The sequence below is a fragment of the Centrocercus urophasianus genome, unplaced genomic scaffold, assembly GCF_019232065.1.
Source record: "Centrocercus urophasianus isolate 14NV4802_14NV808 unplaced genomic scaffold, USGS_Curo_1.0 seq_13, whole genome shotgun sequence".
Classification (NCBI taxonomy): Eukaryota; Metazoa; Chordata; class Aves; order Galliformes; family Phasianidae; genus Centrocercus; species Centrocercus urophasianus.
Window position 1 is genome coordinate 11,290,368 of NW_024884475.1, and position 12,547 is coordinate 11,302,914.

Consider the following 12,547-nt stretch of genomic DNA (forward strand, 5'->3'; position numbering starts at 1 on the left):
ATGTTGGTTGAATCATGTATGAATTTTGTAGTTGGAGACAGTTCACAGTGCTTGCCCCTTGGAAAAGGAAAGTGCATCCAACTTTAACGCAAATCTGAATTCAAACATCGACATGCTACATTTGAGGATAGAGAATTTAGTACCCAGTACAGAAGAGGTGACATTATGACCTGCACCAGATCATCTGCACAGAAAGAGAATAAATATTCATTGCACTCATGGCACTCATTAGCTATAATGTCATTATTGAAATGGCTGCGTGTCATAATTAATGAGGCTGAATAGTGAGCATTTCAGGAGTAAGAAACAGTAACACAGAATATTCTGAATATTTTTGGACTGTGGATTTCCAGTTTTTATATTGGAGCTTTTCAAAATGAGAGTTTGAGATTGTTACATGCAGTTGTTTTCTGCTATTCATAGCACAGCCTCATGCTTACTAATTAAAAGTTGTGAAATCCTGCTGTACAAGATTAAAGTTAGTCTGCTATAGATGCTAGGATTATTAAAAAATAATTCTGCAATGCTACCTGTTGTAAATTACTGAAAACTGTGTGATTGTATGTGAATTGTCCTCCATCTTCAAATGTATTTTGTGTTTTGTTTCTCTTTGCTTACCTTGTCATCTACTTCAATCTTAATTCATTACAACAGATGCTTTCCTACTAAGAGGCAGACTGGCCATATGGTTGTCTTTAACTGTTTCAAATGGGAAGAAAAAAAAGTGAATCTGCACATTTCCCAACCACTAGCCATGACTGACTGCTCAGAGCATGGAGATGACATACGTTTCCTTCTTGAAGACAGTGTTTTTCCAACACTTAATCATAGAAATACATTGACTGTAATTAGGGTGTTCAGATTTCACTTGCGCTTTGAGTGCCCAGTTTTTCTTTCTTACCAGAAATGTGCTCCTTTAGGACCTTCATTGTGTAGTATCACATGAGCATTTAGTAGTGCTTCATAATGACAAATTCTTCAGCAGAGCCAAAATCTTTAAATTTGCCTGTTTGGCTTTTAAAAACTTACCTGTCTCATTTTGGACTCCTAAGCATTCTCATGTCTTAGATCACCTTTCTTTGAAGTTGGTTTCAAATATCCTCCGTTCCTTTCACTTCCATGGCAATTCCTCCTGATAGGTTCTTTCATTTGCTGTGGTTCTTTTCATTCCACTCACCCATGTACTTGGAGTGAGATCTGTTGTAGGGGATGATAACACACTTCAGTGGCAGAGAGAAAATGAAATAAGCACTTATCACCGTCATCAGTGGCTGCCACCGAGTTCTGTTCCGGTTGGCAGCTTAATGATGTGCTCCAAAAGTGAGAAAAAATATCTTGAGGGAAATCAGAGTTGCAACTTAAAGGCGATACCAGCAGCCAGTGATCTCAATGGCAGCAGCATATGGAGAACATTGTGTCTAGGAGAGATGAAACCCAACAGTTTCCCTGCTTCTTGGTTCTCATCTGCTGTTTTATTCACTCATATCAAAAAAACAAAACAAGTTTTCCCCACTGCCACTTAGTGTAAAACTCATTGCTGATCAGAAATAAGCAAAGTCTGACAAGTATTTAAAGTTATTGACAAATGCAGCATGACCTTTTGGCTGCCTGATGAAAACTGCAGTAGAAAATAGGCAACAGATTTGTGATCTCTCTGACGGGTTGCTTTGTTTAATCACTGAATTAAGAATTTTATTCAATTAAATGAAAAAGAAATGCAATTTTAGTTGGGCAAAGATAATACATACGATATGTGTAAGTGTGCATTAAAACTCTGGGCTAGCAGAAGGAAAGGACTAATGCTTCCATTCCCTCACCTACTTATGAGTATACACAACCTACTTTTGGCTATTCTGTTGTAGGTATTTGCCTCAGTTACTGTCTGGTTAAAAGCATGGGATAAGACCACTAAATCTGAATTTTTGCCTTCATCTCACGGAAGAGCAAGAGAAAGGTGTAGGAAAACAAATGAGCGAATGAAAAGTCTCAGTTTTCTCATTTTTTCCAGCTCCTTTATACTTTTTTTTTATGTGTGTCAGCCCATCCACACTTACAATGGAACATAACGTAGTAGGTACAACTTGTGTAACAGTATTTACAGCTTGTGTGGCTTCAACCTGAATTCTTTCAAGATGTATTTTCTTGATTCATTGATTAGGTCAAGTTTTAGTTTATAAAGGAAAGCAATTTGGGATGTGAGAAGTATGCTCGAAGTAATTTCATTTAGTTACATTAACATTTTCATTAGTTAACAAATGCTTAATTGAATAAATAGAAAAAATCACCTAACTGCATTGCTAGAGCTTGCTTATTAATTCATGAACTTTGCCACTGTCTGGAAGCACAGCTCTGAACCCCAAGTGCATTGGTGGTTCAATCAGCCCTTAAGTCAAAAGAGCAAATAAGTGGCAGCTGGCACTCTTGGGAGAGTTGCTTGAAAAAAAGAATGGAAATAGAGAAGAGTGAAGAGAATGAACTGTCAATGAGAACAGCTTGCAGAAGAAACATCTCCGTGATACAAAAATTAAGAATTTTACAGAATCTGATTTTAAGTTGTTATATGGTTTTGCTTATCGAAGGGATGTTCAAATTCTGGTTTTCAGTTACTTCTGGCTCAGCAGGAGAGCTGGGTTTTTAACTACTGCTTTTCTGTCTCTTTGTCTCTAAGCAACGGCATAGCATACTGAAAATTAAAGTCTCCTTGAGATTTTGAGATCAAACCAAGTATAATGTTGCTTGTAGGTCACTGAGAATGCCTTCAAAAACTGAATTACTTGTATAGTGAACGTTTGCTATTAATCAGGATGACAAATTTTGCTGATTAAATGCATGTACAGCTATTTTGTACTGTTAGTATTTCTCTTTTCAGGTGGATGTGGAACATGACCCTCAAATTGCATACATTAGACTTCTGATTAATAACACCAACTCACTGCTCTCAAGAAACATCAGTGATCTTATCCTTCTGGACAATATCACTGGTCTACATGTTCAAAAAGACAGTGGTAATGAGACAAGAGATGGGATGCAAATTTACAGGAAAAGATTCTTGCAAGGTAACAAACTGTGCAAAGATGTAGCCCTGATTACACAGGAGGAAGAACATCTGTTCAAATCAGTATATTTATTTATTTTTGATGGTGTAAACTCTCCAATTATCAATGTCATGGTTCTATGTTTTTTTTGTTTTTGTTTTTTGTTTTTGGGTTTCAGTATTCCACATCAAAACATCATGTAGTGTACGGGGCATTAAAGTGTCACTGCCCCAATCCCAGGTTCCTATCCCTGTACATTACAGCAGTCACGGGATCTGGCCCTTCCGGGTGGGGGGGCGCTCTCTTGCTGCCTTGCAGTGGGTGCTGGAGGTGCTTTCCTAGCCGTTCCAAGCTTTTCAGATTTGAATCGGTCCCGGGAACTCTCTCTCTCTCATCTTGTCTGATTTATTAATCTCAATTTCAATTAAATTGTATATATTGTGTTATCTTGTATTCCGATATTATAGTAAAATAAGTTTTCCTCCATAGATTGTTGCCGCTGCTCTTTTCTTCCCTTCCTTCCTTCCCATTTTCTTGGGACTGGGGTGGGGGGGGAGGGCAGAGGCCTGTCGCCCCTGTCACGAACATAGATTGATCTGGTCAACTCCGTGACAATCAATTATTACAGGTGAAATATTCTCTATCAGGTTTTGTGCTGCAGTTTAAAATTCTTAACTCACATTTTGGCTCCTGACTTTAAACTTCCTCTAATCTCGAAGGCGCACAGTGAGCTCTTGAAATCTATAAAAGACACTGCCATCAAAATGAAGCAGAATCTTTCATTATGGTATTTGTTCATTTTGGATATATTTAAAAGGTGCTACGCAAGCAATTTTAGTCATATTTGACAGATATTTCTTATTTATCCAAGCTAAAAAATTGGAAAGTAAGCAAACACGTTATTTTAAAACCATGGCATATTGGTGTGCTTGGATAGATTGGAATTACAAAAGACCATGTAGGTCAGCAAGATGATTAATCTGAAAGAAGGCAGCTCTGCTCTCCCTAGACTGGAGCAAATTATAAAATTGAAGCAATAGACCAAAAAAGACATTCCAGTCTTGGTGTTAGCGAGTTCCCTGAGTAGAAGTTGGATCATTGCACATTCATAAAATGTCCTTTCTTTCCTAAGCACATGTGCAAGAGTTGGAAGATGTGCATAGAAAATTAACTGCTTGCTTTTTAGGATTAGGATATTCCTCCTGCAACTTCAGAAGTCTCGAATAATACCTGATTCTAGTGGGAGTTTTATCTAGGTTTTTTTGTTGCGTTTTATGAGTGGAAAAATTTCCAAAGAGGAAAGGAAAATCAGTAGACCAAGGTTGTTTTCTGATTAAAAGTGGATTGCTAGGCTCCATTTCTAAAAAAAAAAAAACACAAGTGATTATGGGGTGAGGAGTTGCTAGCTGTCATTCTATGATTCTGTGATTTTTAAGAACAGATGATCCTAAAAAAGAATAATTTCTGAGAAAAGAAGAGAAAACAGACTTGCAGAGCTGTTGCAGTAAAATGTGTTGCTGCAGTTATTGAAGCTACTGAATCAGGAAATGAATCTAACTGAGTTAGAACATAAAGGTTATGCTATATAAGTCCTGCATGCTGTATTAGCATGACGTAGTGTCATGCTGCATGTTAACTAGAATGATTTTCCTGTGGTCCAGTGCATTGCGAATAAAAACGAAGCTGAAATCTCAGTCAGACTCTTCTGTTTCAGTGAGAACAGAACCAACTGGTTAGTGGCTACAGTGCAGAGTATTCATCTGATTAAAAATAATAATAATAATAAAAAAAAAAGTTTAGTTTTAGTTGTCCAAACATGATGTTTTTCAGTAGCTTTAAGCATTATTTAAAGCAGTTTCCAGATCCTGTGCAAAATTTGCTTGAGTTAGTAGATGCAGCGTGTAGAAGGGGTGTTGCCAGGCCCATGTTTGCCAAGAACTGGCTACTCTGGATGTGGGGGATTGGAGGTATTGGAAAGGAAAAGCTACAGTGCTTTCCAAGATCTTCCCTGGGGATGTTTGAGAAATTTTCCTGAGATAGAGCAAATTTATCCACATTCTTCTTCTCTACTATGCTGATAGGCTCAGGATGCATTCCCCTTTTGAGGGGTTTTGTGAGCTTACTGCAGCTAGGCTTCTAAGAGGGTACCTTTGCTGGTGAGGAAGCGCAGTCTATAAGGGGAACCTAAACTCCAAAATGTTTTATTCATGTTAAACTTGCTTTCCATATTTTGCAAACATCTATAACTGCAGCTGAGCTCAGCAGGGTGCTCAGTTCTTCAGAGAATCACGCCCAGTATTGCATATAAAGAAGATATACAACTCTGCTAGGTTATTTTTAAGTCAATATAGCTACTGTTTGAAAATTCAGACACTATTACTGAGAGGCCAGTATTTTACTGTTAGATGTATCTCATGTATTTAATCTACACGTGCTTTTTTTTCCTCTCTCTTTTAACAGTTGGGGAATATTTTGCAATCAACTATACTGCACTTCTTGATGCAAAGAAAACATGGAATGGTAGGGTCTTGACGCTGCCTGCACAGCTGACTTTCAGGAGTTTGTCACAGGTATTTGCTGTACAATTTTATTTTCATCTTCTTAGTTTCTGTAAAGAAACACTTACAAAGCAATACTTGTCTACATAAGCAGTGAGACCTGTGGTGAGGCCAGTATGTATGGAAATGAGGTTGTGGGGCTCCTTGGTTCTGTACCGTACATTTTTAAATACACAAATTATCTGTCATAGCTTTATGTAAAGGATGCTTTTCATGTGTTGTCCTGTAGCATTTCTCACTATTTTTTTATTTCTTTCCATTTGACCTATGTGTCTTGAAAATGTGTTACACCTCCTATGAGCTTTTTCCTGGTGTCTGTTAGGGATTGAAAGTTTTGCCATGTTTTTATCAGAAAATAATTTCTTTTTACCAAAACCACTGTCTAAGTTTGAGAGGTTTGATATCTTTCAACAGATTGAGATGAGCTCAGGATTTTTCAGCCTTGGTGATTTTTGGTGCAACTCAGTTGCACCAGGCTCTGAAACAAGTGACCTTATACAGGAGTTAGCCTGAGTAGGAAGCAGGACTAATGACACAGGAGAAATGGTTTCTTCCAAAGTAACCATTTCTCATTCTTAAACATGGCTAGTTTAGTTCCCAGTGGTTTATATAAATGCATGTAGTTAGAACCTCTGGATATGTTTTCATTTGCAGCTGCTGTATCTCCCATGTTTTAGAGGGAAAAAAATGATGGTTGCGCATGATTGTGTACTAGAGTGGCAAAGAGTAAGACTCATGAATCAGGGAAGCATAAAAGTAAAGGACATTTAGCAGAACTGATGGATATTTAGCAGATCTGATTATGTGAGTTGCTAACCTTGATCCCCAGAATACATATGCAGTGGCTTAGAATCTTGTTCTTTGCACTTTCTGTCAGTCCAGATTTTATATGTACAGAAAAATGTAATTCTGTGAGCACTGGAGTAAGCCTGTGCATGGTTAGAAGGGGAATGGGTTGCACAGAGCATTGTTACCATTGCAGTCTCATATCAGATTTATTTCAGCTTTATGCTTAATGTGAAGTATAGCTTTTTTTTTCTAATGAGAGACTTTTGTAGAAACTCTAGACTGTTTGAAAGTGTTATCTATTGGATTCTGCTCATTTTTAATACTTGTAATATTTTTCTCAGAATCAAACAGATCTTGTATCATTGACCACATTGTTCACAATAACTGAAGAAGAAAAGACTGAGGTAAATGCTATGATTTTACATTACACAGACTCCTCTTCTTAAACTTGGGTAATCTAAACAAAATCCTAGGGGGCTAACAATATGCTTATGTACTTAAGTCTCATTACTCTTAGCAACTGGTTATTAATTATAGACAGGTTCTACCTTCTCTGGTTTTAAGAGGAAGAAAACAGTGAAGCTTTGTTGTCTTAAAGCATTAATATTTAGTATGGAAAATCGACCAAGTTCCTTCATATTCCTAGCCATTTTTTTTTCATTTGAAGCAATGTCCATCTACAGAGAACTGTAATGAGGAATTTGTTCACCTGCTCTTGGGCATAGCCACCATGAGAAAGCTTTTGCCTTTTCTAAAGCTGTCCTCCACCTGTTGACAAAATGGTTATGTATTGTGGTGAAAAAGGTGAAATGTATTGTAATTTGCCCATAGCTTCGACTGTTGTAAATGCTCCCACATTCAAATTTGATTTATTTAAAATTATGTGGTGAAAACAATACATGTATGCGACCAAGTAAATATTAAAAGTTGACTTTGAAGCTAGAATAATGAACTGCTTGCACAGTCGTGGTAGTGCCATGCTAAGTCTGTCAGCTTTCATGTGGTTTAATAGCATGTTTGTTGTGCTGTTCTTGAAAGCTTTACAAACCCTGTGAATTCTTTCTTCTGCATTGCAGAATGGAAGTGCTTGGTTGCCTGTGTAATGTGGGAATGTGGGCTAGGAAGACACATGAGCATTGCTTATCTGTGTGTTCTTGCCAGATGTCTCCCACATTGCTTCAGGGGCTGAGTACTGCATGGCTCTGTCCTTAGCTGAATGTTTTTGGCACTGAATAGGAAGATGTAGTGAAAAGAGGAAGAACCATTTCTCCTATCTGACTACATTGCATGGAATGTGTGTGATAGAGATTACTTTGAGCTGATTTTTGTCAGGCTTTTTTCTCTCAAATCAATGGGAGTGCAGTACCTTTTCAAAGAAAACCAAGCCTCTAATGTCACAGAATCACAGAATCACCTGGGTTGGAAGGGACCTCAAGGATCATGTAGTTCCAACCCCCCTGCCTAGCAGGGCCACCAAACACACACATTTAGATCAGGTTGCTTAGGACCCCATCCAACCTGGCCTTGAACACGTCCAAGGACGGGGCATCCACAACCTCCCTGGGCAGCCCGTTCCAGGGCCTAACCACTCTCCTTGTAAAGAACTTCCCCCTAACATCCAACCTAAATCTTCCCTCCTTCAACTTGGATCCATTTCCCCTAGTCCTGCTATTGTCAGCTCTTTTGAAGAGTTTACTCCCCTCCTGGGTGTAGAAGAATGTCTGTTCACTTCACTTAAGAAATAAGCTTTGCATGTGGGTTTGAAAGTCAGCCTTCAGTGCTGACACTGGTCCTCTTCCGTGGCTTATAGGGGGGTCTCTGGTTTCCCCTGCTGCAGCATCTGCTGCAGTGCTTTAGGCATTATAGCCTGTTATGGCTTTGCCATATCCAAAGAAGTAGACTATCCTTCTAATACTCCTTTTACTCAAGCGTATATCCAAGGAAATTGACTGTCCATCTAATACAGCTTAAGTGTAAAAGCACAGGTAATTCTCTATCCAGTGACTTTTCCACATGAGCTTAACCTCTTAACAGAACTGTCTGCCCTGATAACAGACTGTCACACTATGGATCTCAGCCTTTACTTACAAAGCACAGAGTAATTCCTTAGGCAGTATTTTTTCAGTGCCAAATCTTAAACAAGCTTCTTTTCAGCTTCGCCGGATTCCTGCTTTTTCTAAAAGCCTGGATAGGTATCTAAATTTCAGAGTGCTTGGAAATTAGACAAACACAAGTGGTTTAAGGCAAAGCGATAGTGGTTCCTAAGCAGCTTTTTTTTTTTTTTTTCCTAAGTACTACATATGGTATCTCTTGTTCCTTGAAAGTAGAACTTCAGGCAGAGCCTTGGTGTTGCATAGTTCGATAAGAACCATTGTGGGATGTCCTCTTTGGCCATCCAACACAACTGGAGAAGCTGAGGAGTAGTTAAGAACTGTAGTCTTCTCAAGTCACACACAGATGTTAGCGATGTTCAAGAGATATGGGCTAGAGAGGCAAAACCTTTTAAATCTATGGAGGGAATAAACAGCAGCTTAGAGAAGGACTTAATAGTTAAATCTTTCAAATAAATTTAAAGATGAAGATATTTTGTTGCCAAGTGATTTGGCATGACGCTGGCTCCCCTTCCTTAACTTTTTGCTCTTCAAAGTTTTTGTGAAGTGTTAACTGAACTTCTGACAAAGAACTGAGACGCAGCATGGAGTTAGAGGAGGAGTGAGCTGTTAATAACACTGCTGTGGATGTGCTGAATGTTCTTCCTGGTCATCCTCAGTGATACAGGGGTGCTTCTGGGAATGCATTATTTTATATTGTTTTATTTTTCAAAATAAATGAAAACTGAGTGAGTGCTGAGTGTCTCCAGCATCTTTGTGGAGCTGAGCCAAACAACGTCTGACGTAAGGGAGTTCATTTAATTTATTTCAGTGTTCAAAAACATGTATCAGAGACAGAATAAGCAGGCAAAAAAAAGACAAAATTCTGCTGTTAAAGTGGAATACATTGTTTTTAAGCTGCAGACCACATTTGATTGTTGCCTCCTATGCAGAAATCTATTGATTGCATGGAATGCTCTCAGCTTTTTACTTTAAAAGATGACAAGCATTGCTTGTAAGAGGCATGTTAATTATTTACACTACCCTCAGCAAAGTGATTATTTTGTGGTGAAATATTATACTGGTAGCTATGCTGTTTTTCATCCAAACATCTCAAAGAACTAAACAATGAATTAGCTTTTGCTACGTGAAGCATGAAGTAAAACTTAATTTTTAATGTGCTTCCATTTAAAGATTAAATTAAGGACTAAAGTGGAAGGCCTACAATAATATTAGCTGACTTATAGTTCCAGTGCTTCTGCTATTATTTCTAAGTCTGGCTTATGCAGAAACTGTAAGGATGTGCATGCATCAGGTGGTTTTGTTAGTTGTCATTTACTTATTCATTCTGAATTCGTACAGTGTTTTATCCCTGCATTTTTATTGAATCAAGGAATGACTGTTATTTTTTGGTAGCTGACATTAGACTGATTTTTCTAAGGCTTTGAGCATCATCAAATGTCGCTAATTTCAGTGAGACCTGGGAGATTCTGGCAATGCTATTAAACAGGCTTTAGGTAAGTCTGCCCCGAAGTTGAAGCACTTATAATTCAATCTGTTAGTTGGGATTACAGAGGCATTTGAGCTAGTTGGACATATGTATGGCATGTAGGCTTCAAAATCTATGGAAAGCAGGCACTACTAATGTTGATAAAATTAATATTAATAAAAATTAGTACTTGTAATGCTGAGTAACTCTGATATTGCACAAAGCCATCTAAAAGTAATTTACTATGTTGCATAGAGCTGTAATCTTTGACTATTATCTTTGTATGTATGTAACATGGTATTTTCATTTCAGGTCTCCTACAGCCATGCTATCCATGCTTCAGGATTCTTCATTGCTTTTTTTGTTTCCCTGGTATTGACATGTGCTGTTTTCTTCATTCTTTACCGAACCCAATTGTTAAGATGGAGTTTCTATAGTAAAAACCAGGTGAGTTATACATTCTTTAACAGTGTCTTATATAATTTTATTGTTGATCAAATCTTGTGATACAAGGACTACAGATTACCTGAAGAGTTTTTGAAGATAAATAAAACGGTACCAAGTGCTGGATTGGATTCACAGCTTGTGTAATGTCTTCAACCCCTAATCTTTAGCGCAGTCAGATTTTGAGGGGATTTAATAATGATCTGATCAGAAGAACTGCTGGCAATTCCTGGATGTTAAGCTTCAGAACTGAGCAGTATTAGCCTTGCATTTGTTTTCATCTTTCTCCTAAGTTTCATCATTCGCTTTTCTCCCATAATGAAAGGCAGAAAGTCTCTGGAGTAGACCGTTCACCCTGAATGCAGCAGATTTGAATCCAAATAGTATTTATGATTAACAGGAACAGACAGGGGCTTTAATCTGGATCTCTTAGTTCTTTGGATTTGCGTTAGTCTCTTGAGTGGTTGGGTTTGAGGAAAGCATTTACAGTATTCTTTATTTAGGCCGTGCCAGTTTGTAGAAAGTATTCCAGTACATATTGGGCCAGAAAGAGAAAATGCAGAGTTTGATGAATATTCATCAGATTGGCCCAAGTTTCATTCACTCATTTTATTAATTATTTAGATATTTATGTGAAATGGTACAACTTCAGTGGGAAGGAGCTAGAGAACTCAGTCACTATTGTGGTGATGAGAGCAGTCCTGTAAGAGAAGGAATGCTTAGAGATTTGAATCCATCCTCTGTTCATGTGGTGGTGGGTCTCCTGGTGGGCTACTGGGTCAAGTGGGCAGCATCCCTCTGTCTTTTGCTGTTTCAGCTTGGGCTTGGTCTAAATATGGTGGGTTAGGATGGGAGTAATGATACAGGTGAGAGAATACCAGTCATTTGAGAATCCCCCTGGGGCTGTTGGGCAGTATAAAGTGTGTTGGCTGGTGCTGTCAAATTCAGATAATACAGACAGGGAAATTTTAACTGGTAGCTATGTTGTTAACTCTGTGTTTGAATTTCAGTTTGATTATTTTTTTTTTCTTTAGTAATCTCACTTTTCAAACACCCAGAAAGCTTCAATTTGTAATCCATAATGAAGGTGTCTGTTAAAGGTTTTTAAAAAAATTCCATGATAAATGTAAAGATTTGGTTGAAATACAGCTGTGAGCACAGTTATGTGTGCTCTGGTGAGTGGTTTTAAGATTTTATTCTTCCTATGCCATTTAACTTCGAACCTCAGAAACCCTTTATATGCAATTTTTGGGATACTGCTGTGATGTGGCACGTGTGGAGGCAGTCCAGGGAGAGCAGGGGGAAGCACTGCAGTTGGGCAATTCAGAGTGTGCTTTAGAGGCTAGAGTAGTTTTGCTGGAAATAATTTATTTTGGGACTAAGTGCATGGAGTTTGCTTTATTCAACTGTATCAGATTCAAATAATCATGGAATGGCTTACGTTGGAAGGGACCTCGAACATCATGTAGTTCCAACCCCGTGCTGTGGCCAGAGCTGCCACCTACTAAATCAGGCTGCCCAGAGCCCCATCCAGCCTGGCCTTGAGCACCTCCAGGGATGGATTTCCACAACTTCTCTGGGCAGCCTTTTCCAGCATTTCACCATTCTTTGAGTAAACAATTTCTTCATAACATCTAACTGAAGTTTCCTCTCTTTTACCTTAAAGCCATTCTCCTTTGTCCTATCACTATATCAGATCATGGTAAAAGCTAATCCCCCTCCTGCTTATAAGCTCCCTTCAAGTACTAGAAGGCCGCAGTGAGGTTTCCCCACATTTTCTTTGTAGTTTAAATTCTGTGGACAGTTTACTTTGTCATTATTTTCAGTAAGTGGGAAAATAAGGTGAATTACATTTCTTACAGATTTGCAGTAATAGTTCTGTCTGATCCTGTGCAGAGGGGATCTCATATCAGGCTGGTGGATGAACCAGATGATCTCACAAATCACTTCCAGCCTCTCTATGGTTGAAAATTACTGTTAATACATTGATGTTTTTTATTTTTCGTAGGCCTGAAGTAATAATCCCTTTAAATAAAAAAGGTCTTGTTTTGTTTCATTTTTACAGAAAAACTTCTCATAACATTTTTTTATTAAAAAGGGGCAATTTGTTCTTAGCATCAGATATCTGCAGCATTTTGTTGT

General features: G+C 38.2%; 1 protein-coding gene across 1 annotated transcript in view; it reads left to right on the forward strand.

Moving 5' to 3' along the window:
* EVC2 (EvC ciliary complex subunit 2) overlaps window positions 1–12,547 on the forward strand; it is a 67,124-nt gene that overhangs the window by 11,266 nt on the left and 43,311 nt on the right. The window contains exons 5-8 of the mRNA XM_042812778.1: window positions 2,870–3,056; window positions 5,496–5,605; window positions 6,724–6,786; window positions 10,274–10,408. Coding sequence (XP_042668712.1) covers window positions 2,870–3,056; window positions 5,496–5,605; window positions 6,724–6,786; window positions 10,274–10,408 — 495 coding nt within the window. The remainder of the gene's footprint in view (window positions 1–2,869; window positions 3,057–5,495; window positions 5,606–6,723; window positions 6,787–10,273; window positions 10,409–12,547) is intronic.